The 27,416-nt window shown below is 36.6% G+C and overlaps 1 protein-coding gene across 2 annotated transcripts in view; it reads left to right on the top strand.

Moving 5' to 3' along the window:
• Window positions 1-26,923, top strand: part of trim9 (tripartite motif containing 9) — a 58,592-nt gene extending 31,669 nt beyond the window's left edge. Inside the window, exons 4-11 of one of the 2 annotated variants that reach the window (XM_072281636.1) lie at window positions 825-935; window positions 1,229-1,382; window positions 5,305-5,462; window positions 7,259-7,397; window positions 7,860-7,883; window positions 18,586-18,889; window positions 21,793-21,955; window positions 24,233-26,923. In XM_072281636.1, the coding sequence (XP_072137737.1) occupies window positions 825-935; window positions 1,229-1,382; window positions 5,305-5,462; window positions 7,259-7,397; window positions 7,860-7,883; window positions 18,586-18,889; window positions 21,793-21,955; window positions 24,233-24,310 (1,131 nt within the window). In that variant the 3' untranslated portion in view covers window positions 24,311-26,923. The remainder of the gene's footprint in view (window positions 1-824; window positions 936-1,228; window positions 1,383-5,304; window positions 5,463-7,258; window positions 7,398-7,859; window positions 7,884-18,585; window positions 18,890-21,792; window positions 21,956-24,232) is intronic. The other variant, XM_072281718.1, reaches the window with a different exon arrangement.
• The last annotated feature ends 493 nt before the right edge of the window (window positions 26,924-27,416 follow it).

Genomic DNA, 27,416 nt, shown 5'->3' on the forward strand with positions numbered 1-27,416 from the left:
CAGAACACTTGGATCTTTTCATCCAGGTTGCAAATAGCGAAGTGCATAAAACTGATCTTTGTTGTACCCCACTATTCACACTCTTCCACCCTCAAGTTCAAATACATTTATTATCAAAGTATGTATATCATCTGCAACCTTGATATTCATTTTCTTGAAGGCAGCCACAAAACAAAGAAACACAATAGAATCCATGAGAAAATAAACCACGAAACAAAGACTGTCAAACATCCAAGAACAAATCACATTAACAATAAAAAGTGAACAAATAACACACAGAACATGAACCACAGTGTCCCTGAAAGGCAGTCTGCAAATACAGAGCCACTTCAGCACTGCAGCTGGTCTAAAATGTCTCCAGTGCTCTTTAATCAAGCTCTGCGCCACATTTTGTTTCATATTGCCCTCATAAACCCTTTTGGATATTTCCCTAGAGAACATAAGAAATAGGATTAGGAGTAGATCATCTGGGCCATCGAGCCTGCTCCACCATTCAATAAGATCATGGACGATCTGACCATAGAGGCAAAATATAAATACAAGTGCTTTTCATCTCCTGCAATTTGTATTTCAAATGAAAAGTTCAGGATTAGGTATTAAGTTGCCTCAATTTCACTTTGTATAAGTTACATTAATGTGGGTACCAATCTTTCCATAGCGAGTTATGTCAAAGTTTCTTCAATATTACCATACAAGAAGGTGGAAAGCACTACAGCTGTTAAGATTTAAGTAGAATGCTAACCTTTCCCTATATTCCTTAAAGTGCTACTTCGTACACTTTTATATAAAAAAAAAACAAAATTGAAGCCTTATTTTCCTTGTAGGTGGTCAGAGATCAAATCAGCCATTGTACAGTCAAGCTGCGCCAAACAACTGGCCTGATGGAATACTGTCTGGAAGTAATTAAAGAGAATGACCCTAGTGGGTTTTTACAGGTAGAAGCTTACATATTTCTGATTGAATGATAGTTAGTAATTATGTTGTGATCATGGTGCCACAGCTGTAGATTCTGGTACTGACACTCATAAAAAGATATAGAATGTGCTTGACCAGTTGCTAAATTATCCATGTACCAATAGACCGTAAACTTCATAATAGTCTTATTGCCTTTGTTGTCTTTGTAGGAACATTATCCACTTTTTAAATAAGTTACTGAAAGCATATTGTGTCCTAAGTTTAATTTGGAGATCCAGTTTTGTAGTTGTAATGGAGCGTACTTTGCTTTCAGATTTCAGATGCTTTAATAAAGCGTGTACTCTTTATCGATGAACAATGGGGAAAAGGCATACTCCAACCTCGGCTGAATACTGACTTTGATTTAACCCTGGACAATGCACCACTCTTGCAAACTATCTTACAGCTGGACTTTGTGCAGATGAAAGGTAAGGATCAGTATATCAAAACATAACTGAATATTTTTTAAATGTTCTTTAAAAAGATTATTCATAAATATGTTCATTGGCTGTTGGCCATTTCATGTGTTTCTCTCTGCATTCCTATACTTCAGAAAAGGATTCCTTCTCCCATCTTAAAATTGTAAATTATATTCAAATTTGTTTTCAGTAATAACCTTTAAAGTACCAAAATGACAATCTGTATATCATTTTGACATTAACAGAACAATTACCTATACCTGAAATTTCTTGATGAAAGAGACAGGCAACATTTTTACATGAACAGGAAGACTCCCATTTGGTAAAAGCAAAAATTATCATAAAATTAAATGATTAACTCTAACATAAATCCTTGGTCATCCAATTGATTTTATTTTTTAAAGGACATTTTTTTCTATGGAATTTGATTATACATATTTTCACAATGTGATAATGTTTCATGATGGAGGTTTTGATCTGATTCTAATACAGTGAATTCAACTGGAAATGGCCTTTTCTATCCAAAAATACACTTATTATTGGATCTGATATGTTAATAAAATCAAATGTGTAACAATAAATAATACTGTGCCATAGTATTACTGTTAATTATACGCACTCAAAAATTCTGAAAAAACTTGGCACTCTAATTAACATTTTAAAATGCCCATTGCATACCCTTTTGGTACTTTTTTTTTTGATGCAATCCCTGTTAATGGATACTAAAGTAGACTGGAAGAACAGTTTTACATATTATTATATAATCAAGTCAATAACCGTTAACAAAGTTATTTTTGATAACTTCTGCAAATTAGTCCTTTTTTGCAGTAACAAAAACATGTTGAAAATTCCAGCCATCAATTTTAGAAATGTATACATTATTACAGAGGCTTAAGGGGAGACTTAAGGTTGCCATAGTATCTTAAGATTGTCATAGCTGGGAGGGCAGGGGGAGAAGTGGGGATAAGCTCCCACTACCTATTAAATACTCCCAATGGCATGTGTCTCAAATAGCCCCTGACAACCAAGTCCAGCTCATGGCCTTCACATGTGGCTTGCTACTAAGCCTGGTGGAACTGTTTCTATTGACAGGAGATGGGGCAAAGGCAGGTTACTGATGGCTTTTTTTTTTAAAAAAAGAGTTGCTTTAGGCAGCTGCCACTGGTGCCAAACTGTATCGGCCTCTGCCATTCCTTTGGATTCATCAGCTAGATGTAGAGGCAACAGCTTGCTCTTCACATCATTCTGCTCTGACTTGCATGGACAGCTAGGACATAGCATCCATGGTAGACCCTGATCAATGGAGGGCCTTAAAGGGGAAGACATTTCCAACATTCTTTGAAATCAGCTTTGGCAATGGGGGTTAAAATATTACCTTAAAGCTTCATTTTTTGGCAGCAATGAAAAAGTATTAGTCTGTTGAATCATAGGTATGCACTGGCAAAAATTGATGCAGAAGCTGATTTTTGTTCTTTCAATTAAAGATGGCCAAAGAGTGTACTTGTAGTGAAGTGACCACTTAATATGAATCTTCTCTGAATTAGCATGGTAATATGAGTAGAATCTTCTGTTGTTGGAAGTTGAGTTCTCCGTATTGTGCATCTGCAGCAACCCCAGTGTAAATTTGGTAGAGTTATTAAAACCAGTCACCAAGACCACCATTTTTTTTCTGATTCTTCCTGGTCATTGCAGCAACTACTGAAAATTTACACTGGAGCTGCCATCAGGTGCATGAGATGAACATTCAGGGAACAATAGAACAACACACCTTTCTTGGATCCTCATAAAGCAGCATTGGTCATGGATGGAGAACTTTGGCTTGCACGATTTAAGCCTTGATACCGAGCTGTGGTTAGGGGGGAAAAGAAGAGAGAAGGTTGTGATTATCCATCTTCTGCAGAGCAACAATTTCAATAATCATGAAGATTCCAGTTGCCTGGTCTACAGTAGGAGTTGAGCATGTATAGATGTGAACTGGACAATTCCATTTAGGTGTATAGTTTTTGCATGCCTGATTAGAAGATAGTATGAGTATATAGTATACTTTTAAATTAAGATATGAAGAATAAGTTTGTGCTATGTTTCACTAGTATTGAAATAATGTTGGTTTATTGGTTCAAATAGTTCAGGGACTATTGATAATCAATGCATGTTTTGCTGATAATTATTTTAGTGACTTTATCCTGGATTTTGAATCTTGTTATGGAATTTAAAACTAAAAGATGGATCTTCTGCTTTCGTTGGGAACGTTTGATCCAGATTCCCAAAAATGATTACCATTAATGTGAAAAGATGCTTCATGATTTCTCTCTTAAAAGGAATGGGTCTAATTTAACAAATACATTTTTTTTGCTAATTTTTCCCACCAAAGACGACATCTTTTCTAGTATAATAAACCTTTTAACTTTTTTCAATCACTCCTAAACTCTGTAAACTCATTGTTATTTACTGCTTCATAAAACTGAAGTTCCTTGTATTGAGTTGACTTTATTTCTTACATCCTTCACATACATGAGGAGTAAAAATTTTTACATTATGTCTCTGTCTAAATGTACAATGTGCTATCATAGTGATTTATAATAAATAGAACAGTCAATGTAACATAGAAATACACTCAAATTAACTTGAGTTAATCAGTCTGATGGCCTGGTGGAAGAAGCTGCCCCAGAGCCTGTTGGTCCTGGCTTTTATGCTGTGGTACCATTTCCAATATGGTAGCAGCTGGAATAGATTATGGTTGGGGTGACTCGGGTCACCTCAATAAATATTAATATTTTGAACTATTTTCATAATGTTCATTCAAAAAATTTCAATGAAAAGAAAAGACTAAGACAAATGAGTCTGATTGTTCTGATGGAATTCCTTCAATTGTCTCTTTCCCCAGTGAAAATTTTAAAATTAGTACTTAGAAAATAGCATTTATACTGAAATGGCCAAGTGCCAGCAAGGGTTGGTTTGATTTTGTACTTGAGTACTCTGAAGGTCCTTACGGATATAATCTAAACTGAATTTTTAAACAGAATTGAATTTTTAAGAACATGGAATCCGATTATTATCTATGATCTGTGCATGGGAATGAATATTGTATCTGAATTTTGAACTTTTAACTGATGTTGGCAATCATTTAGCTAAATTGTAAGATTATAAGCAAGTTCTGGCTGTCAGAATCACCTTGTATTGAGACCTAATAAATAATTAGATTCGGACTTGCTTTTCAAATGAAATTGTTCAAATCTGGAGTTCATAAATCCTTTGTGGACTTTTTTATGTTTACATTAATGTTCATTTTCTAACCTTTCATTGGATCCAGAAATAAGAGTATTTTAGTCTTGCTGAGAAGTTTTAAAAAATTTAGAATGTTGTGCAATATTTTTACAGGTTTTACATTTTGGTTTTGAATATCAAGAGGTTATGTATAATATTCAGTAAGATCTATTCGGTAACTTTTTTGATTTGCTTTTTTATTGTAATATTTTACAAGTGAAGATAATTTCCATTTTAAAAAATTGCAGCAGTTAAATTTATAACTTCCATCTATGCACAGTAGTTTTAAAGATAAAACGGTTGGGATATTACGACATTGGTAACCTCTTAATAGTGTGTAATTGCTACAACAATACATAGCACTGTTAAATGCCTCGTAAAAGATAGAATTTAGGGCTTAGCCAGAGAGCCCAGAAAAATTTGCATTTAAGAAATAGTGATTTGCATTCACTTCCAGACACACACAATCCACAAGACATTGGTTGGCATAGACATTAATAAAGAGGTAAAACCTTCAAAACGATTCAGACATATGAATATTTCCTGAAATTCTAAATTAATTAAGTGATGGTTTAATGGTCATCTGGCTAAACCCAGATGGTTAGCGAAGTGCCAGTTGAGAATAATGTCCTATAGTTTCCTTGAGGACTACACAATTTCTGCTTAGTTTCCTCTCCAGTGCCATCAGCCCCAATCTTGCAGCTGGAGGAATGTTGTACTCGCAGCAACAGTGCTACGTTGTCCTGGAAACAGCCGCCACTTTCATTAGTTCAAGTAGAGGGCTACATTCTAGAACTGGATGATGGAAACGGTGGCCAATTTAGAGTGAGTATCGTGAAATGCAAACATTTTAATGAACAAGGAACTGTGATATGTTTAGTTTCACGAGAATTCACCAGCTATACTCATGGACATTACTTTGAATGTGAAGTAATCATCAAGTAATATTTGCTGTGAATGAAGGCTGTTACTCATTTTAATTTCATCCCCTCATAATGTATCTCGATTTGAAGTAGTGTTTGCTGCTATGATTTAACAAATTATTTAGGAAAATTTGGTTGGGTACTATCTTCCCTTTTCATTGAACTCTAGAAAAATAACTGATGGATGTAAATGTGATTTGTGTAGATAAGTCACATGCATATTGCACAGCAAAGGCTTAGCTGGTATTACTTTTTCTGTTTCAGATGCCTACTATTTAGGCACCCAGAGCCAAAAAGCTTGTGAGGTATTCTATGGACATGAAGGCTGGTCTGGCAGCTTAATGTAATCATAGAACATCTCACATCTTTTTGCAAAAAAGGTGTTTTAAATGAGCAGAAGACTGCCCAGGGTAAACGTAAATCTACCACTGATAATTCAATTGTTATCTGTGCCAAAACACAAAACAATCTCATTCAGAGTCAAAGGAACATGGTAAATGTGAATTCAGTTCTGAAAATTTACCTTTTTACAATTGCTAGGTAAAAGAAATCTTGCTCTGAAAATGCATTTTTCAATCAGTATTCTAATAAAGTACTGTAAATTTAAACATGATTGAAGTCATGTAATTAGTTTTTCTTTTTACAAGTACTGATTTGTTCTGAAAATTAACTCATACACGAGGCTGAACTCTCAGCACATTGTTTTAGCCTTTGGTGCAAATGTACCCATGCTGCATGTGAATTCTCTCCATAATACAGTCATTCTTAGTTTGAGCTATAGTGCTAAATTCAGAGTGGCTGCATTCAGTACATTTTTATCTATTAACTGAACTCAATATGAGAACAAAATCAACTTTGGTGAAATATAATTTTTGCAACCTTTATATGAAAGAAGAATGCTTAGAACTTGAATGTTGAATCTATATTAAGTGGATAATATTGAAGTGGCAGGGTAATAATCCAATTTACTATATACTCTCACACTCTTCCCTTGCCTTGGTGACTTCTGTCCCTGCTTAGTAAGACACAAACTGAAAGTAAAATTAGAGCAGTGTTAGTTCATATCATCTTTCCATTTCTACAAATAATTTTAACCATCAACCAAAGACAGATAATTATCTTTCAATGGACTTGTCCACTTAAAGATATCAAAAGAAGCAGACATTTGAAATTATTAAAGATATTAAGGCAGGCATTGTTTCCTGTGCCTCTATGCAAAGTTGGTCTTGCTCTATATCATGAACCCAGATTGGATGAGATTTTAAGTGGGGCCTTGTATTTGAAATACAAAACCTAATAATGTGCTTCTTTTAAATGCACTGTGATGTTTCTGTTTAATCATAAGGCTAAAGGAAATTATGCTTGCAAACAAATTTGTCAGTTTTTCTTACAGTATGTTGGGGATACAAAATATTATTTTAATTTAAGCATGCCTCTTTAGCATCTGATATAATTTGTAGGCAAATGAATTTTGTTAGTCTGTTGGTAACAATGAGGTATTGAGAATAAAGCAAATAAAGGTAAATCATGAGGGAAAAAAGGTTAAGCATGCATTGTTGTTATCAAGGAAAAACACAAAGAAAATTAAGGTGCAACAGTAAAGTATTTCTCAGTGACTCCACAGCTAAAGACCATGGGCTAGAGGTGACATACTGCCTATTTTACTCTTTGAAATACATTTATGCTTTTCTTGAATAGGAGGTCTATGTAGGAAAAGAAACAATGTGCACTGTTGATGGCCTACATTTCAACAGCACATACAGTTCCAGAGTGAAAGCTTTCAACAAAGCAGGAGTTGGTCCTTACAGCAAGACACTGATACTGCAGACTTCAGAGGGTGAGGTTTCAACAGAGATGCTTTAAAATACATTAAACATTACACATTTATGGGATTTATATGCATAAAGATAAGTAGAAAGCTCTTTTTGAAAAAGTCACATATTAAGGCAATACAATAAATGGTAAACTTGTGCAAAGGGTTGTGATGCGGTGTCATATTTGAAATGCCACATTCATGGATTGTAATCTATAGAAGCTAATGTCATAGTCTTAAGACAGCTCAGCCTTTTAGTCATTTATAAAAAGCTTTTGTTGAGAATATATATGCAAATGTTAAAAAATTAAAACTAAACCATGTATATGGCAAACATTTTTGTACAATAATTGTATTTGTGCCATTGACATTTAACACTGCAACGTTGTTTTTAAAGAATCTGTGAAACTAAATAAAGTGTTATGGTGTATTTTGCCAAGCACCGGAAGGCTTTTTTTCTAAAGAAATCCCTGTTGTATTTTACAGATATCAGCTGTCCATACAATCAGTGTAAGTTAGTTACTATTATGACTGTCTTGCTTCAGTGGCCTGGTCACTGCTTGCTTATTTGTTTGTCTGCTATCTACTTGTAAAATTTGCAGTATTGAAATATCAAAAGGAAATGGTAATATTGTTAATCTTGTCATTTTTGGTGGTATAGAAAATAAACAACCTATGTAATTAAAAGACTACCGTTTTGGCATTCACAATTGCATAGCAACTTAATACAGTGTATAGCTCCTTTCAATAATTACCAGATTAACTGTCTCTCTGTCTAACACTGGCATTCTTGCTCTGTTTCTGTCTCGCGTTCACTGCAAACTCTCTCCAAATATTATTATTCTGCTCATTCTCTGACGCAAACGCAATGCATATTGATCTTTAATAGTCACCGCACTAAACACACACTGGCCAATTCATGAAACAATAGACATTGTACATCATTCCATTATTCATTTTCTTTTACTCCATGATGAGTTAATAGAATTATCCAAGAAGGCCCATTAGATTAGCTCAATGATCTCGTGATCTGTGGCCAAGAGCAGGCATTTGGCATAGTAAATCATTGGTGGCCCAGCTCATGAGAATGGGTTCACATCTCTGAAGCAAAGGGTATGGCACCTTATTACTGTTGGGATTGGCAAGCCCAAGGCACCAGGTGCTGAGAGTGTCTGTGACCTATTGCATCTGGGTAAACACTTGCTCATTAGTACCAAAATTGCTAACTTGTAAGAAGTGCACCCATACACAACATGTTATTTTCAAACTCTGGCAATGAGCAAAGCTTTCGGGCATCAGTAATAAATTATATCTGGATGTTGACTAGGTGTACAATGTCTATGGATAAGGCACCCCAAAGCATTTATATCATTCATACTACATTCCACATCTGTACCTCCTTCACAATTCTGCACAATGTATTAAGGTGAAAGAAACATATTCCTGTGATGTGCACTAACAAACTATAACACCCATACATTTCAATATAACTATGTTTAAGTCAGGCACTTCCAATGCACATGTATGCAGATATATTTTCCATACAAATTTAAGGGAGCAATAGCTAAAGATGTCTCTAATGTACCATGAAGCACCAATGGAACATTAATCTTAAAATGGCTGCAACTTTATCACCTATTCAAAGCTTGTAGTGAAGCACAAACTCAAAATCTTGGACAGTTATAATGGATTTCAGCCTTCAGTGTAAGCTCCAATCTCTTGTAGGTGTAGTCAATAGTAGCAGCCACTCCTGGTTCATTATCCTATTAACTTTAGCATGTTGTTTATCTAAAGGATGTCTAAAAGGCATTAATTTCTGAGAAATTCTAGCTGCAGTTCAATGCAAACCTTTTTATTGACATTGTGAAGTAAGCATAATTCTGAGATTTTAATATTTGGTAGTGATCATTGCTGCAGAGCCATCTATCATGTATTCCTTTCATTTTGAGGATTTGCCTGGAGGGAAGGGAGTGAGTCTAAGCTCAGCCTGCAACCTCAGAGGGCCTGCAAAAGCCTCTGGAGGGCAAGAAGGGATGCATACATTGAGTGCTGCAGAAGAGACTACACAAGTATGCTGATTCTTGCAGATCATTGCTGCAATACCGGCACTGTAATGGAAGAGATTAGAGTAGAAGGGTATTTGATTGTACCTGGCACAAACAGGCTGTGGTCAGACTGGAGGAGAGCTACTGGCTCAGCTCCATGGAAGTTGATAGTGCTGACTTAGAGGAGTTGTTTGAGCCTTCTTATAAGAACATTGTTCTCCAAGGGAAACACTATAAAATGCTTGGAGTAATGTCCAGCTGTTGTGCCAGACAGTGTCATTGTCAAGGGAAAATGGTAACAGAGAGAGAGAGAGCAGTATTTTGCCGCTAAAATTGGTTAAAACTCTTAAAAACAACCTCAAATTCTCCAGACCTCTGCTAAGCCTGAACCAAAAATTGTCTGGTTTCCAAGCACAGCAAAGTATAAGGTATTGGTGCAATAATCTGGAAGCATAGAGAGTATTCAAAGTCAATTTACTAGCCATGGCAAGGTTTTCGAGGCTTAGCACAGTTGTAACAATAGGGCAGGGGTTCCCCACCTGGGTCTTTGGACCTCTTGGGCAATGGTAGGGGTCCATGGCATAGAAAAGGTTGGGAAACACTGTCATAGGGGAAGCAGGACACATGATGAGTAAAACAATGAAGCAAAATCTACTTGGTTTTCTTATCCAGCTATTTATTTCTGTTAGAATTGTTTTTATCCCATTTGTGTAGTTCATGCTCATTTAATGTAACTGACCATGGTTTAATAGTGCAGTTTGAGGAACTAAGTCTTGTCAAAAGCAGCTGCCCAAGCTTTTCAGAGATAAATTAATGTGTCAGAGACAACCTCATATTATCTTATTTCCTTACTATAGAATGATTTTAACAAATACAGCTGGTTCAAAAGCTTAATATAAAAGCTTAATATAGAATAAGGTTTTCTCAAAAATTCAATAATAGCTCAGAATGACATCCCTAAGAACCCTGTCCCAGAGACAAACTAATGTACAATAAGTTGTGATGCCTTTTGAAACATAGGAACGATTAAGATTTAAGATGCTGCTACAAGATGCTAAACATTAGAAGGACAGGCCTTCCCTAATTCCTTGCTGTTTGAGTAAGTCTCAGAAGGGTAGAGATTGAAGGGTTGAAAGGAAACATGGAATGGTAATGGTAGATATATCTGCCCAAAGCACATGTTGCCACAGACCCCATGTCAAGTATTTTCAAATACTCATGTTCTGAGTGCGGTTACTAAAATATGACCTTAGTTCTTTTCGTGCTTATGCCAAATGGGCGCAGTGTGAGAGATTTGTCTGGAATATTGCATGAAACCAAGGGGACATGCAAGTACGCTCCTTGACAAATAAAATGATGAATAGATTCAGCTGCTACCTAAGCAATGAATCATTTTTTCTAATCTTATTGAATAGCTCTGCTTCTCCTATCGTTCTGATCATAGATATCCATTAATGAATTTGACCTCAGTTATTCTTCAGTGGGCTATTTAAAGGACTCATGAAAGAATTTTCATTAGGAGTAGCTTCCTATCATGATGAGATTAATTCAAGAAGCATAAGCATGAACGCTGAAGGTTATGTGTGGATGATTTGGAGTAATTTGTATATTTGTTCGAGACTTCATGATGCCAGGCTTGATTTATTAACAATTCCTTTGTTCTAAGTAAGTAGTTGTTGCAATGTTTTAGTGAGATGGAAGAGAAAAATAGAAGCTTCAGTATGGTCTTTTGGTGGGAACATCTACCACCTTAAAATCATCAGCAGTTTCAAAATGGTAATGATTGATTGTATCACTGATTGAAGATTATTTCTTGATAAGTGTCATTGGATGAAAATCTTCCCAGGATCAAATGTCACTTCACATCCAGAACTGTATTCTGGCTTGAGGTGGATATCCTATTACTCAGGCTATGGCTTGATGGCTATTACCTTCTTTACCTTTCCTTCAGTCTCCATGATCTTCACTCCAATAATGGTGCTTTCTTAATCTCTGATTCTCCCCTTGCTCCATCTCAGAGGACGATGGCTAAACTTGGTTGTGGCCAAGTTAATCAGTGCAGAGAAGACCACCACAAAGAATGATCTCCTGGCTGCTGAATGATTAATGCAGAGAGCAAAATCTCTCATCTGGACAGTTAGGATGAAAGAAAACAAAGGAACATGTAAAGTTTCGAAATGCAGGTCAGAGCTCCTGTTGAACTTGAAACTAAAAGGAGAATAGTAGATAAACCAAAACATCAGACTCTGTCTGTGAAGAGAGAAAAGCTGAGTTAACTGTGGGACTATCCAGCAAAACTAATCCATTCTAATACAGGAAGAAAAAGTAAGTTACCTGAAACTATTAAATTTGACCTTCAGACCCAAGGTCTACAATGTGCTCAAATGGAAGATGAGCTGGTGTCACTCAAGCTTATATTGGGCCTTGTTGGAAGAGTACCAGAGGCCACAGCCAGATAGGTCATAGTGGAAGTGGGAAGAGGAATTAAAATGACAGACAACTGGAAGCTCAGTGCAGTCACCTACTTGTATGTGATTTCTTTCATGTAGTGGAGACCAGGTCATGAGTACTGGATGCAGTGCCGTAGTGGATAAAGGGCAAGCGAATCGCTCCTTCATTTGGATGCTCTGGTAGATCGTGGGGAAGAGTAGATGTTGCATAGAAAGTTCAGTTCATCTGTGCAGGAAAATGTTGTACTTTCTGAGTTGTGACAATAAACAACTACTATGAATACCACAATCCCTGCTTAGCTCATAGTTTTACATGTGTTAACATTTTAATGAAATTTTAAAATAAAGATAAAACCACAAAATTACAGCATGAATTAAATATGTTGGTTAAGTTGGGTTCTCATCAACCATGGTGGAAAAATTAGATCAAACTAATGATCTGGTTATGGTACCAAAACCACAATTTACATAATGTAGGTAAAGACAATAAAGTTCAAAGTAAATTTATTAGCAAAGTATATGTATGTTGCCATACACTAGCTTTTACAGGCATTTACAGAAAAATAAATACAATAGTATTTATGAAAAACTAGATAATCAACTAATGCACAAAAGAAGCCATGTTATACAAATAAAAATAATCATGAGAACATTAATTTTAAATAGTCCTTGAAAATGAGTCTGTAGGTCATTGAATCAGTTCAGAGTGATGTACGAAGTAATCTACACTGGTTCAGGAGCCTGATGATTGTAGGCCAATAACTGTTCCTGAACTTAGTGGCATGGGAGCTACTACCCAATGATAGTAGCAAAAAAAGGGAATGGCCCAGCTGGTGGAGGTCTCTGATAATAAATGCTGCTCTCTTGTGGCAGAGCTCCATGTAAACGTACACAATGGTGAGGAGAGCTTTGCCTGTGACAGACTGGGCTGCTTTCACCACTTTCTGTAGCCTTTTACATCTCTCTGCATTGGGCTTTCCATACCAGGCAGTGATGCAATCAGTTAGGATACTCTCCACCGTGCATCTTTTCAAGTGTGTCAACCAAAGTTTATAGTAAAATGCCAAATCCATGCAACCTTCTCAGAAGGTAGAGGCAGTGTCTTTGTGATGACACCTATGTGTTGGTTCTCGGATAGATCCTCTGATATGTTGCTGCCAAAGGATTTAAAGCTACTGACTCTCTCCACCTCTATTCCCCTAATGAGGACCGGCTGATTGTCCCCCAGCTGCTTCTTCCTGTAGTTGGCAATCAACTCTTTGGTTTTGCTGATGTTGTGACACCACTCAGCCAGATTTTCAATCTCCTTCCTATATGCTGATTTTCCCATCACCTTTGATTCGGCCAACAGCAATGGTGTCATTAGCAAATGTAAATATGGCATTAAAGCTGTACTTAGCCACACAACCATTTGTATAAAGTGAGTAAAGCAGGGGTCTTTATGCACACAGCCCTGTGGTGCGCCTGTGCTGATCGTGAAAGTGGAGCTCTCGTGCAATTATGTTATTTGCAATCTGTACTAACTGGGATCTGCCAGTGAGGAAATCAAGGATCCAGTTGCACAAGGAGTACAGAGGCCCAGTTCTTGGAACTTCTGAAGGGGTGATATTGTTGAATGATGAACAAAGAGCATCCTGATGTATGTATCTTCATTGTCCAGCTGTTCCAGAGCTGAGTGGAGTCAATGAAATGCATCACCTTGTTGACTTGTTATGACACATTTGAATCATATTTAATCAAATAATTCAACAGCCTCAAAGAAAACAATTGTGTTAACTAGTTTTATTTCGAGGGTTAGTAGAAGAATACTAAACCAATATTTCCCCCATTGTATTAATTACGTCCATTACTGCATGTTCTCACTGAATAGATGGTGGTATTAATAAATAATTAAAAACTAGACAGGGCACTCCTTCAGGAAAAAAAGAAAGTTCATTCTGTAAGTGAAGGCAACCTCATTGCTATAAGCATTTCAAGTTTATTGAAATGTGGAGGATTTCAATGGCTTTTACAATGTTGCTTTTTTATGTCAGCATTCTGACTAGGGAAATGTCAATGTATTATATGATTTATTTTTGCTTCAGCACTTTCCCTACAGAAGTAACTTGGTTTACATTAAGCAACACACATAAAAGTTGCTGGTGAACGCAGCAGGCCAGGCAGCATCTCTAGAAAGAGGTAGAGTCAATGTTTCAGGTTGAGACCCTTCGTCAGGACTAACTGAAAGAAGAGCTAGTAAGAGATAGCTCTTCTTTCAATTAGTCCTGACGAAGGGCCTTGGCCCGAAACGTCGACTCCACCTCTTCCTAGAGATGCTGCCTGGCCTGCTGTGTTCACCAGCAACTTTTATGCGTTGCTTGAAATTCCAGCATCTGCAGATTTCCTCGTGTTTGGTTTACATTAACACTGCCTATGGTGATTCAGTCAAACTTTCTGTACTGTCAAGATAAGATATAAGAAAGTTAATCAAAAATCAATCTTCCTTTTGGTAATCTAATATCTGTCTTTATTTTACCAGTGTGAAGTTATTCCAGTGCAAGAACATATGATTTTTTAATTGTTAGTACCCATAGTAAGCAAGACTATCATGGCTCAGCTATACAGCAAGTAACATCTGAAGGAAGGTCTAACAATGAACAAGGGGAGAATATTCCCTCAAATTGTTTTTTAAAACAAAAACACCAAAGAATAGAGCAGAGACTTCAGATCCAACCACAACAAGATTTTAAACTGAATTCAAAAATTTGGTGTATTCATTGGAGATCAAGCCCTAACTATAAGCCCGTGTGTTTATCTTCGAGGAAGGAAATCTGTCAGCCCTGATCTATCCACACTGTGGTCCACACAATGATTGACTATTAATAGCATCAGGGCAACAAATCTATTATTACCCATTATTTTATTGTTATCTATCTGAAAACATTTAAATTGGTTGCTTTAATAATATCACTTTGAACACCCCATTCAATGATGTTACTTTAAATATGTTACTATATTATTTTTTTATATAGCTTACCTCTGTCAAATAACATAATCTAATATTAATTAAAACGATTCAGTTTTATTTTAGATAACTTTTGGTCAAAACCTACATTATTTATGTTCTTGTCATTAGAATTAAACCACAGGAATACCATTATCAATATCCAATGGGATTCAATACCAGCTATCAGTTCCAATTTAAGTGTACACAATAGCATATGTTTACTAATTACATATAATATAATAAATTTCAAGAACAATACCAAATAATGTTTTTCAAAACCAAATTAAATATTGGGAAAAAATCATAGTCTAAGGAGGCTAATTTTAAATTGAGTCATAAATGAAGAGGAATAGTGAGGAAGAATAAGAATTCAAAGGTCTAAAGGAAACTATAGTTTATAGTTTAGACACGACACATGACCACTAATGATGAAGCAATTTAAAAGTTTGGGGTGTAGAAGCATTCCAGCCACCATTCAGTCTCGGTTTGCCATTTATCCTGAGGGTGCACACGTTATAAATTAGTCTATTATGTAGATAGTATTAAATGCTTTTTTGAACACAGGCAGCTAATATCCAGTAACTTTCTCCTATTCATCTGATTCGGAACATCATGAAAAAATCTAATAAACTGGTTCATTTGCCATGGTAAATTTTTAGATTTTTCTATGCTATGTTCATTTATTATCTTTAGCATAACTATGTGTTTACAGTTTATAAATACATGTGAGACTGAGAAAGGCCAGTTGAAGTCCCTACTGGTAGTGCAGATGGACTTTGGGAACTGAAAATAGTAAATTATAATTGACTGTGAGGCACATTGTGTGGTGCAGTAATCACTCATGTGATGCCTTTAATCTCTTCATAAACAAACCCCAGAATCAAAGCTGCCTTGTGCCCACTCTATTATTGTGGGTTCTGAGGTGACTAATGTACCAATATGAGAAGTGTTCATTTTTCCATAGTAGGGCAGGAGAGCCAGAGTTGTTAAGAATTGGAGGGGATGTTACACTTCTGCAGGGAAACTTTAGGTACATCCTTAAATCTTTTTCCACTTTCTGCCTGGTAATATCCTCTTTTTAAAAAGAGCATGAACTGTAGTATCTGTTCCAAAACTGTTGTGGAATGCAAATGACATGCCTTACCCAAATGATTGGGACCTTGGTGCTAGAGATGGTGGCCAGGGCAAGCCCACTGACTTCAGTTCTCTTAACCTTCCAGAAAATTTGGAAGATTTTGGTGGCAGCAGCATTAGTGTTATCAGAATCAAAATAAGGTTTATTATCACTGACATAAGTCGTGAAATTTGTTGTTTTGCGGCAGCAGTACATTGCAATACATAATAAAAACTATAAATTACAAATTAAAAGTATATATAAAAATTTGAAATTAAATAAAAAATAGCACCTTGAGAAACCTGCTATAGCTAGTCCAGGTCTCAGAAGCATATCGAATGGATTGCAAGAATGTGGCATGTGCGCATAAGGCTGATTGGTCGCACGGTGAATCGATTGGGCCGCAGAGAGCTCTCTTTTCACGAGGGCTTTCGAGTGTGCGTGTTCTTGTCTCAGCAAGCCTGGTTTGTAGCTGCAACACTAGGCGGCCCAGCCTGTACTGCAGCTAACATGACTCAATAAAAATGTTCTATCCTACTGCTCTGTTGTTGTTCTTACTCACTCATATATAACAGGGGCAACAAACACTCCTGCCAAATAGTTTATGCCAGGACTGATGTATTGACTGGCAGTATCCTTTTCTTCAATCTTCATTGAAAGATGGCTCCCAAGATATAGGAAGTGATACACATTTTCCAGGGTATTGTTGTCAAACTTTGTAGGTGCACACAATGGTGCAGTAGAGGGTAAATTGATAGAGGACTTTGATCCTGTGCATATTGGTAAACCAGTCATTGATATCTTAGAGCTTGACCTCAGCTACTGTGATTTGGGATTTTAACTGAACAATTTCCCATTAGTTCTGAAAATTACAGAACTTCCACGTCTACAGGAAGTTTATTTTGGTTAACTACAACGTAACAACATGAAAGATTGCTAATAATGTTGGGGCAGTGATGCAAATCTGCTTAACAAGGGTCTTCACTGATAGTGGTTTTGTTGTAGAGCCACTGGTTACTACTGTGGCTTACAAACCTTTCTGGAGCAAATATGAGAACCAACAAATTTTTAAGGGCAACTGTATTTCAAGAGGGTGTTCCGCAGTATCTCCCTTTTGAGAGGTCTGGTATATATGGAAAGATTGAGTGTAAACTTCAGGGTATTCAAATGCTCAAGACTTGTATGCCTTCACCACAAAAAGAGAATATTTAAATCTTTGAGACTGTACTTTTATTGCAATGCATGCTGTTGATCATTGTTGCTGTTGAAAGAACAGCCATTCAAACCCGATATAAAACCTTCTATAAATGTTTGCATCATTAAGTTTGTTATGGCCATTATATGTTAACCAACTTAAAGAATCACCTCTCCAGGTGCAGTAAATATGTTGGTACATCATTGTTTGTGATACATTTGTTTTCCTTATCTTTTCATTTACTGGAAATATAAAATAAAAATGAGCTTTTTAGCAACTGGTAGCGCTTTGCAGAGAAATGAATCTTCCTTCTATTCTGTTACCTGTGGATCAGTTTGGGTGTCAGGGTCAAGGGTCTCTCCGAGGTGCTGCAGAAAATTCTCGAGGGGCAGGGTGAATTGGACTGAAGGACATGAGTTATAGGGAGAGGTTGGCCATGTGGTATTTTTATTCCCTGGAGTACAGGAGAATGAGGGGTAACTTCACTGAAGTTTATAAAATCATGAGTGGTATGAATAAGGTGGACAGTCATAGTCTTTACCCAAGTTTGGGGATTCCAAAACTAGAAGGCAATGATAGGAGAGAAATTTAAGAGACCTGAGAATTTACTTCATTATACAAGGGTTGGTAAATACGTGGAATGAGCTGACTAAGGAAGTGGTCGAGGTGGGTACAGTTGCAGCATTTAAGAGTTAAGAGGCATTTTGAATAGGTGCGTGGAGGGGAGTGTCTTGGAGGCTTATGGGCCGAACGTGGATAACTAGGACCACCAGTGAGGATGCTGTGGTTGGCATGGACCAGTTGGGACAAAGGGCCTGTTTCTCTGCTGTTTTTACTCTTATGACTAAAAGAAAGATTGTGATAATTAGAAAGGCAACAGTTGTAATTACTTGTTTATTCAGCCTAGACATAAATTCCTTTAGTAATTATGAATAGAAAGTAACTTGACTCCTCGCAGTATATAAATTTGTGTTTATTGTATAGTTTTAAAAATTTCAGGAAGACAATGATTTGCAGTAAAACCTCTATGCAAATCAGGTATTGACTCTAGAACAAAGAGAAACTGTCAAAATACTCTATGCAGTAATAAAATTAATGCAGGTAATGGAAATCTGAATAAATATTAAAAATTCTTGGAATACTTAGTAGGTATGGCAGGTGTTTATTTCATAGCCCGATGAATATTTCCAATAAACTTTGTTTCTATTTCTGGTAAAATCACTGATTTAAATGCCCTATAATTTACCCTAAGTACTTTTGATGCTATTTCTAGTAGCATTAGTAATTTGTCTGTTTTAATGCCTCTTTGTGAAATTAAATTTCCTTATAAAAATGTGAGATTGCAAGTCTTAAAACTTTATGGAACTTTAATTCTGAATTGTGTTACATTCATAGTAAGTCTATTTTTATTTTCTTTTTCAGTTGCCTGGTTTGCTTTTGATTCAGGTTCAGCTCACCCTGACATTCTGTTCTCTAATGACAACCTCACTGTTACCTGCAACAGCTATGATGACAGGGTAGTACTAGGAAACACCGGATTTTCCAGAGGTATCCATTATTGGGAGCTGAATATTGATCGCTACGACAGCCATCCTGACCCTGCTTTTGGTGTGGCTCGTTTAGATGTCTTGAAAGATGTCATGTTAGGAAAGGATGATAAGGCCTGGGCAATGTATGTTGATAATAACCGAAGCTGGTTTATGCATAACAACTCTCACACTAACAGGTAAAGTATCATGAAGCTAATAAGTACTGGATTTAATTCAAGAGGTTTCTTAGAAGATTTATTGACCTTAACTGCTAGGAAGTCAGATCAATCTTCAAGAGTTAAAATGCAAAGATCACTGTATCAACCTGTATTCATAATCGGCGATTTTCTGCTATCTCACTATTTCAATTTCATTTATGTTAAAAAATGCACGAGTTAACTTAATTTCTTGTCCTTCTATTCTAATGTGTGACAATGGGAAAGTGTGGATGGAAACAGGGGAAATAGCAGAGGTACTTAATGAATACTTAAGTATTCACTATGGAAAAGGATCTTGGTGATTGTAGTGATGACTTGCAGCAGACTGAAAAGCTTGAGCATGTAGATATTAAGAAAGAGGATGTGCTGGAACTTTTGGAAAGTATCAAGTTCGATACGAGTTGCCAGGACCAGATGAGATGTACCCCAGGCTACTGTGGGAGGCGAGGGAGGAGATTGCTGAGCCTCTGACGATGATCTTTGCAACATCAGTGGGGACGGGAGAGGTTCCAGAGGATTGGAAGGTTGCGGATGTTGTTCCCTTATTCAAGAAAGGGAGTAGAGATAGCCCAGGAAATCATAGATCAGTGAGTCTTACTTCAGTGGTTGGTAAGTTGATGGAGAAGATCCTGAGAGGCAGGATTTATGAACATCTGCAGAGGCATAATATGATTAGGAACAGTCAGCATGGCTTTGTCAAAGGCAGGTCATGCCTTACGAGCCTGATTGAATTTTTTGAGCATGTCCCTAAACACATTGATGAAGGAAGAGTAGTAGATATGGTGTATATGGATTTTAGCAAGGCATTTGATAAGGTACCCCCTGCAAGGCTTATTGAGAAAGTAAGGAGGCATGGGATTCAAGGAGACATTGCTTTGTGGATCCAGAACTAGCTTGCCCACAGAAGGCAAAGAGTGGTTGTAGATGGGTCATATTCTGCATGGAGGTTGGTGACCAGTGGTGTGCCTCAGGGATCTGTTCTGGGACCCTTACTCTTCGTGATTTTTATAAATGACCTGGATGAGGAAGTGGAGGGATGGGTTAGTAAATTTGCTGATGACACGAAGGTTGGGGGTGTTGTAGATAGTGTGGAGAGCTGTCAGAGGTTACAGTGGGACATTGATAGGATGCAAAACTGGGCTGAGAAGTGGCAGATGGAGTACAACCCAGATAAGTGTGAAGTGGTTCATTTTGGTAGGTCAAGTATGATGGCAGAATATAGTATTAACGGTAAGACTCTTGGCAGTGTGGAGGATCAGAGGGATCTTGGAGCCCGAGTCCATAGGACGCTCAAAGCAGCTGTGCAGGTCGACTCCATGGTTAAGAAGACATATAGTGTATTGGCCTTCAACAATCGTGGAATTGAATTTAGAAGCTGAGAGGTAATGTTGCAGCTATATAGGACCCTGATCAGACCCCACTTGGAGTACTGTGCTCAGTTCTGGTTGCCTTACTACAGGAAGGATGTGGAAACCATAGAAAGGGTGCAAAGGAGATTTACAAGGATGTTGCCTGGGTTGGGGAGCATGCCTTATGAGAATAGGTTGAGTGAACTTGGCCTTTTCTCCTTGGAGCGACAGAGGATGAGAGGTGACCTGATAGAGGTGTATAAGATGATGAGAGGCATTGATTGTGTAGATAGTCAGAGGCTTTTTCCCAGGGCTGAAATGGCTACCACAAGAGGGCACAGGTTTAAGGTGCTTGGGAGTAGGTACAGAGGAGATGTCAGGGGTAAGTTTTTTATGCAGAGAGTGGTGAGTGCGTGGAATGGGCTACCGGCAACGGTGGTGGAGGCGGATACAATAGGGTATTTTAAGAGACTTTTGGGTAGGTACATGGGGCTTAGAAAAATAGAGGGCTATGAGTAAGCCTAGGTAGTTTTAAGGTAGGGGTATGTTCGGCACAACTTTGTGGGCTGAAGGGCCTGTACTGTGCTGTATGTTTTTTATGTTTCTAATTTTTTTCATAAGTTAAGCAAAAGGAGGGTATTCATTTTTTGTGGTTGTCTTTTACAAAGTCACAGAGACAAATGAAGCTTTCTGTGTAATGACTTTCAAGGAAATTATCATTTCAACAGCTAAATCAATCCCTTCATTAAGAAATTTCACGTTTCCTTTATCATGTTGAGTTTGCCGTCTGTAAAAGAAAAATATAAAGGATTGGGAAAAGATTGTTCAGTTCACTGCAACTAATTTTTTTCAAATTAAATGCATTGTGTTCAAATCAACAAATTGTCTTAATTTCTTCATCAGTAGCAAAAAGAAAATGTGCTGATGTAGGTCCTCAGTTCTGCTCAAAGTCTCTGAGCTAATGAATTATGTACTCAGATAAAAACATGCAACTAGAATAGGTAGGAGAAAGAGAAGACCATTAGATCTTGATCTGCTGAAATTGGCAAACGGAGAAAAGAACCAACCATTTTCTATGCAAAATAACTTTGTTTTGGGCTGCTACATTTAAACTTAATGAGAATTCGAGAACTCTCTTCACCTGCCATAAAACTTCCAAGCTGTTGAATCTCTTCCGTCAGCATCAAACCAGTTGATTTTACCAGATAAATAAGAATAACTAGGCTTTTGTTTATTTTCTTCATAACTGAGAATTACCAAATGATCCTTACCACCTGTTAGGTAGAGATGGAGAAATTTGGGCAGGAAAATTTATATAATGGAGCTTTAGATAAGAATTTGGTATAAAAAAAATAGACCAGATGAGATGAAACATGGAATTAGCTTTTGTTGTGAGGCCCTGATTTTCACTGAATGATTTTGGTCCTGTATATTCTATGTGGTATAATTCAAAATGTATAAAATAGCTGGAATTGCAAAACTCATTTTTATGCACCCAACAACTGAGTATTTTCTCTCCTTCCCCCACCCCAGAACTGAGGGAGGCATTGCCAAAGGAGTCACGGTTGGAGTGCTGCTGGACTTCAACAGACGAACACTCACCTTTTCTATTAACGATGAACAACAGGGACCAGTTGCTTTTGAAGGTTTGGAAGGCCTCTTCTTCCCAGCAGTAAGCCTGAATAGAAATGTGCAGGTGTGTTTGGTGGTATCATTTACAAACATTTTCCTAACTTGGAAAACCTATTTCTTCATTGCCACTTGATGTAAACCCTGAGAACTCTCTCCACAACAGAACTGTTGGAGTATTTTCACTAAAAGGACGACAATACTACACAAAGTTGATCAATTTCAATTTCCTAGAAGCAGTTATGAATGGGTAATGATAGCTGACCTTATAGAGCATCCAGCTCATTTATGTCAGTGAATGAATATACAAGAAGGGCGAAATGGCTCTTCATGGGCACATTAAGCAAATCAGAGTCAAAACAATAGCTACAGTGCAGAAATTTCACAGCCTAAACCTTAACATTTCACCCAGGCTTGTGGCAGGTTATGTATCTGTGTAGAAAATTAGAATAACTAAACGTGTTGTCAAATACTGAGAAGCACTTTTAAGTTAGCAATATTCAAAATAATTTTAACCAAATTTGCTATGCAGTCCTGCCAAAACAGGCAACTTTGAAAAGTCTTTTCATTTATTTGGGTATGTCTATTGCAACTGCTAAATCAATGCAAATGTGGATTAACAAATAATCAGCGTAACAGTTTGGTGGAGATAATAGACAATAGACCAGGGGTGCAGGAGTAGGCCATTCAGCCCTTTGAGCCAGCCCCACCATTCACTGTGATCATGGCTGATCATCCACAATCAGTACCCTTTTCCTGCCTCCTCCCCATATCCCTTCACACTGCTATCTTTAAGAGCTCTATCTAACTCTTTCTTGAAAGAATCCAGAGAATTGGCCTCCACTGCCTTCTGAGGCAGAGCATTCCACAGAACCACAACCCTCTATGTGAAAAAGTTTTTCCTCAACTCCATTCTAAATTGTCTACCCCTTATTCTTAAACCGTGGCATCTGGTTCTGGACTCCCCCAACATCGGGAACATGTTTCCTGCCTCTAGCGTGTCCAATCCCTTAATAATCTCATACGTTTCAATCAGATCCCCTCTCATCCTTCTAAATTCCAATGTATACAACCCCAGTCGCTCCAATCTTTCAACATATAACAGTCCCGCCATCCCGGGAATTAACCTCGTGAACCTACGCTGCACTCCCTTAATAGCTAGAATGTCCTTCCTCAAATTTGGAGACCAAAACTGTACACAATACTCCAGGTGTGGTCTCACCAGGGCCCTGTACAACTGCAGAAGGACCTCTTTGCTCCTATACTCAACTCCCATTGTTATGAAGGCCAACATGCCATTAGCTTTCTTCACTGCCTGCTGTACCTGAATGCTTACTTTCAGTGACTGATGAAGAAGGACACCTAGATCTTGTTGTACTTCCCCTTTTCCTAACTTTACACCATTCAGATAGTAATCTGCCTTCCTGTTCTTGCCACCAAAGTGGATAACCTCATATTTATCCACATTAAACTGCATCTGCCGTGCATCCGCCCACTCACCCAACCTGTCCAAGTCACCCTGCATTCTCATAACATCCTCCTCACATTTCACACTGCCACCCAGTTTTGTGTCATCTGCAAATTTACTAATGTTACTTTTAATCCCTTCGTCTAAATCATGATGTAACTTGGGGATTGTCTAGACATCTAACCTTCCATTATCAGAGTTATGTTAAATTATAAGGTGATTTTGAAGTGTCCATCCTGATTGTAGTAGTTGCAAAATATTATTTCTGTAAATTTCATGATGCTTTTTTACACATGACATTTTATATATATATATATACACACACAGTATATGCACAAGAGATGAAAGGTAATAGAAAATCAAAGCTCCACTGCCTCCAACTCCAGCCGACAAACAGGCATTTCAGGTATCCCTTACATGCAAAGACTTGGAAAATATACTGCTAGCTTTTAAATTATGGTTTATTCAACCAGAGATGTAGTTGGAAAAATATACTTTTGTTAGTTGCAATGATTTTGCATCTTTTCAATTTGTGTGCCTGTAGGCTTTCTGTTCTATCATTAATTTAGCCTGCCATTAATTTTTATTTACCAATCACATTATTCAACATTTAAGCATAAAATAACTCAGGCTGAAGGTGGAAAAATGCTCTTGTGGACATAAATCTCACTATTGGCTTGAGTGGTTAGATTCTTTATTGAACTATGTATATGTGTGTGTGTGTGTGTATATATATATTTGTATGTAGTCCATAGGTCAAGTATGTGTCTTATGCACTTTATTAGTGATTTTTCTATGAGTGTTGGTTGTTCACTAGAAGTATTTAAAAAATAATGCAAATTATGCTTCATGTGTCATTTTGTCATTTTCTCTCAGGTAACACTCCATACTGGTTTGAAAATTCCTCACTCCGGTGCTGGTGCTGGTGCTGCCCCTCCTGCAAGAGAGCCATGAACACCTTAATTCTGGTCATTATGCAAAAACTTGCTTGGGATCCAAGTGACAGGAATCCTGTAGACTGCTAAGATTCTTACAGGATTCAACATCTCTTGATACAAGTATGTTATTGATATGAATGACTAGAAGAAAACCAAAAATAGTTCAGTACATTACAGTTGTGACGTACATGATTGTTACCAGAACATGTGGTTACTTTGATGCTTTGTGCTAACTAAAATTGTGAAAGCATTGATGAAGCTTAAAGTAATTTAATGTCAAGTATTTTTAATGGTTTTTCTTGTGCTGCTTTCATTGCTGTGCACAGTTTTAGCTACTGTAATTAAGAATTAAGAGAAAGAACAATGCATTGCAGTGTAATTATGGAAAAATACTATATTTGCAAGCAATTACATTGCAAGGTACTCACAGTTGCTATTAACCTCCAGGATTTATCCTGTACTGTTGCCTTTGAATCTTTATTTAACACCATTCCAAAACTGTTGTTTGAATTATCAACAGACAATCTGTCCACTGCCACTTAAATTCCTGCTCAGATTGCAATGTTAAATGCTTTAGGTGCCTATTTATCAGGAAATTCTCATACATTTTAGTCTAGCTTACAGATATTGAACACCAATTTTAAAAAATAATCTAATGTATTAAAACATTAAACCTGATGGGATCATTATTTCAATATTTCTGTATATACAGCTTGCAGAATATTGAACCAATAATAAAAATGTTTCTCTAACAAGTTAGATGGAGTGCAATTTATAAAAAAGGACGATTATTACACGTATGCAGAATTGAGCATACACTTGCTGAAGTAAAGGAAACTCAGACAATCAGATATTATTTGGATAGCAGATGAATACAATTCAGAATTGGTTTAACCTGTTCTTAGATGATATTTAGAAGAACGGTTATTTAAAAACCTTTAAGTTTCACAGACTGAAGAGCTTTGTCAAGTAGGTTGAACTTGTGTAGTTTTTCTCCTATAATTTCTAACACTCATTTTATTTTTTTTAATCTTTCGTCGTGCTGTAGCTTGAATGGTTTAGCTAATGAAATAAATGTCCGCTACAAAGCGGATACATATGTTATTAGCATGAAAGCCTAATTTTATTTTGCCTCAAATTCTGTCTTTGAATTTGACTTTGAATTGAATTTCAAATTTTCCCTTTCAGAATCATACTTTCTTTCTTAAGCTCTCTCAGTTTTGTTGCCCAAAGGTTTTCACTGTTTTTACAGAAGTTGTTTCTCACATGAATTTCCTACCATTTAAAACAATTAAATAGATACGTAAGTGATATCTAAGTTAATATATATTAACCATTTAAAAGTACATGCCAGAAATGCATTCCTTATTTGGTAGTGCTATAAAAGAACACATAGTCACCATTCCACTTCCAAAGTTTGGTTTCATTTTTTTCCAATTTCAGAGGCAGGGGAGAATGTATAGCCTTAGGTTCCACTGGAACAGAGTTTTAGAAGTTGACTAAATCACACAAATGCTAATACTATTACATTATGCTTTAAGCATTATTGACCATAGGTAAATTTCTGGACATATTTTTCTAAAGCAATAATTTTAGATGTGGATCAGATGCCTGTTATTTGTTAACTAATATAGATAATAAAATTAAAGTTACTATTGTGCAGAGGTTATAATATAAACCATTGATTATATTTCTGTCAAATGGGATTTTCAGTACTTCATGTACACAACTGGAATTGTTCAAATCTATCATTAGAATACTTGCCATTGCTGACCATTCCTGCACTCTCTTCTGCATAAATTGAATGTTTCTACCCAAATAATTTAAATCGTGGGTTCAGATAGTACCAAGCTTCAGAATGGTCATTCTCCAAGTTAAGTTGACTTGAAAGTGTTGTTTAGATCCAATGGAATAGATATTTGGAAGTTGACTACCTTGTTCAGCTGCCATTGCTCTCACATAATGTTCAGCAAAACGCTGAAATTGTTAAATATTCGAAGTGCTGGCTAATCTGCACTGCAAGTTGTTTTCAGAGGGAAAAAAAACACTGTTTAGCAACTCATCTGCTCAGGAAATTACAAATTCTTAATATTATTAAGTAACACAAAGATAGAAATCAAACTTATTGGTAATTCAAACAACCAGGCATCATTTTAAAAGGACAATGCAACACTGTGTTTAACCTTAAGAACCTTAATTTTGATTCTACATCAGAAGTCTTGTATCAAAGTGCTGATAACATATGCATGCCGCATGTTAGAATTCTAAACAGCTAATTAACTATTTTGAAGGATTTCTAGACCATCGAGACAAAGGTGTAATGAGTTTAGTTGCTAAAATCCTTTTTGTGCCAATCTATAGAAGAGGAATTTAGATGATGGGATTGTAGCATCATATCTTTTAAAAGCAGAAATAATTAAAAGGAAAGGAAAACATGAAATTTTAGTGTTTTGATCTGGTTTGACTGTAACATTTGTTCATCCTTAATACATTAGGTCATAACTGTATAATCTGAATATTTATCTTCCCAGTACATTTTTACTGGTTCATCTAAGTTTATCATTATAAATCATGAATACTGTTGCGGAGCAACAACAGTCTGTATTTTGGCAATTTGGCTGGACCACAAATTTCTCATTTTTCACAGTGTTGAAATTGGTGACCAACATGGTGCTTATCAAGCTTACTAGATTTGTAGTATATTGTAATATGAGCCCATGACCATACAGCAAGCTGATTATATTGTTTACTGTTATCAATAATGATGAAATTGCTCCTGTTTGCTGTTCCAATAAACTTTTATAAGTTATAATACTACTTCTCTATTTATCTCTACAGCTGCTTGGTTTTTGCTGGTAAGAGTTATTGGTTTTGTTGGGTTCAAAGATTTTACCTGTTCAAAAATTAATTAATTCTCCTAATCATTCAATTTTGGCATGAAGCTGAATAAACTTTATTAATTCATAGCATCATTTAAATTACATTTCTGGTCAGCAACAAAAATAAATACCTCTTTTGTACATCTGAAAAGTAATTAAAACCTAACAGAATCAAATAAACATTCTTTACATAAGTATTTTAGGCTGGAAGTTCTACCTATCCCATGGTCAAGGTGCTTATAG

This window comes from Mobula birostris, chromosome 1, assembly GCF_030028105.1.
Source record: "Mobula birostris isolate sMobBir1 chromosome 1, sMobBir1.hap1, whole genome shotgun sequence".
NCBI classification, from domain to species: domain Eukaryota; kingdom Metazoa; phylum Chordata; class Chondrichthyes; order Myliobatiformes; family Myliobatidae; genus Mobula; species Mobula birostris.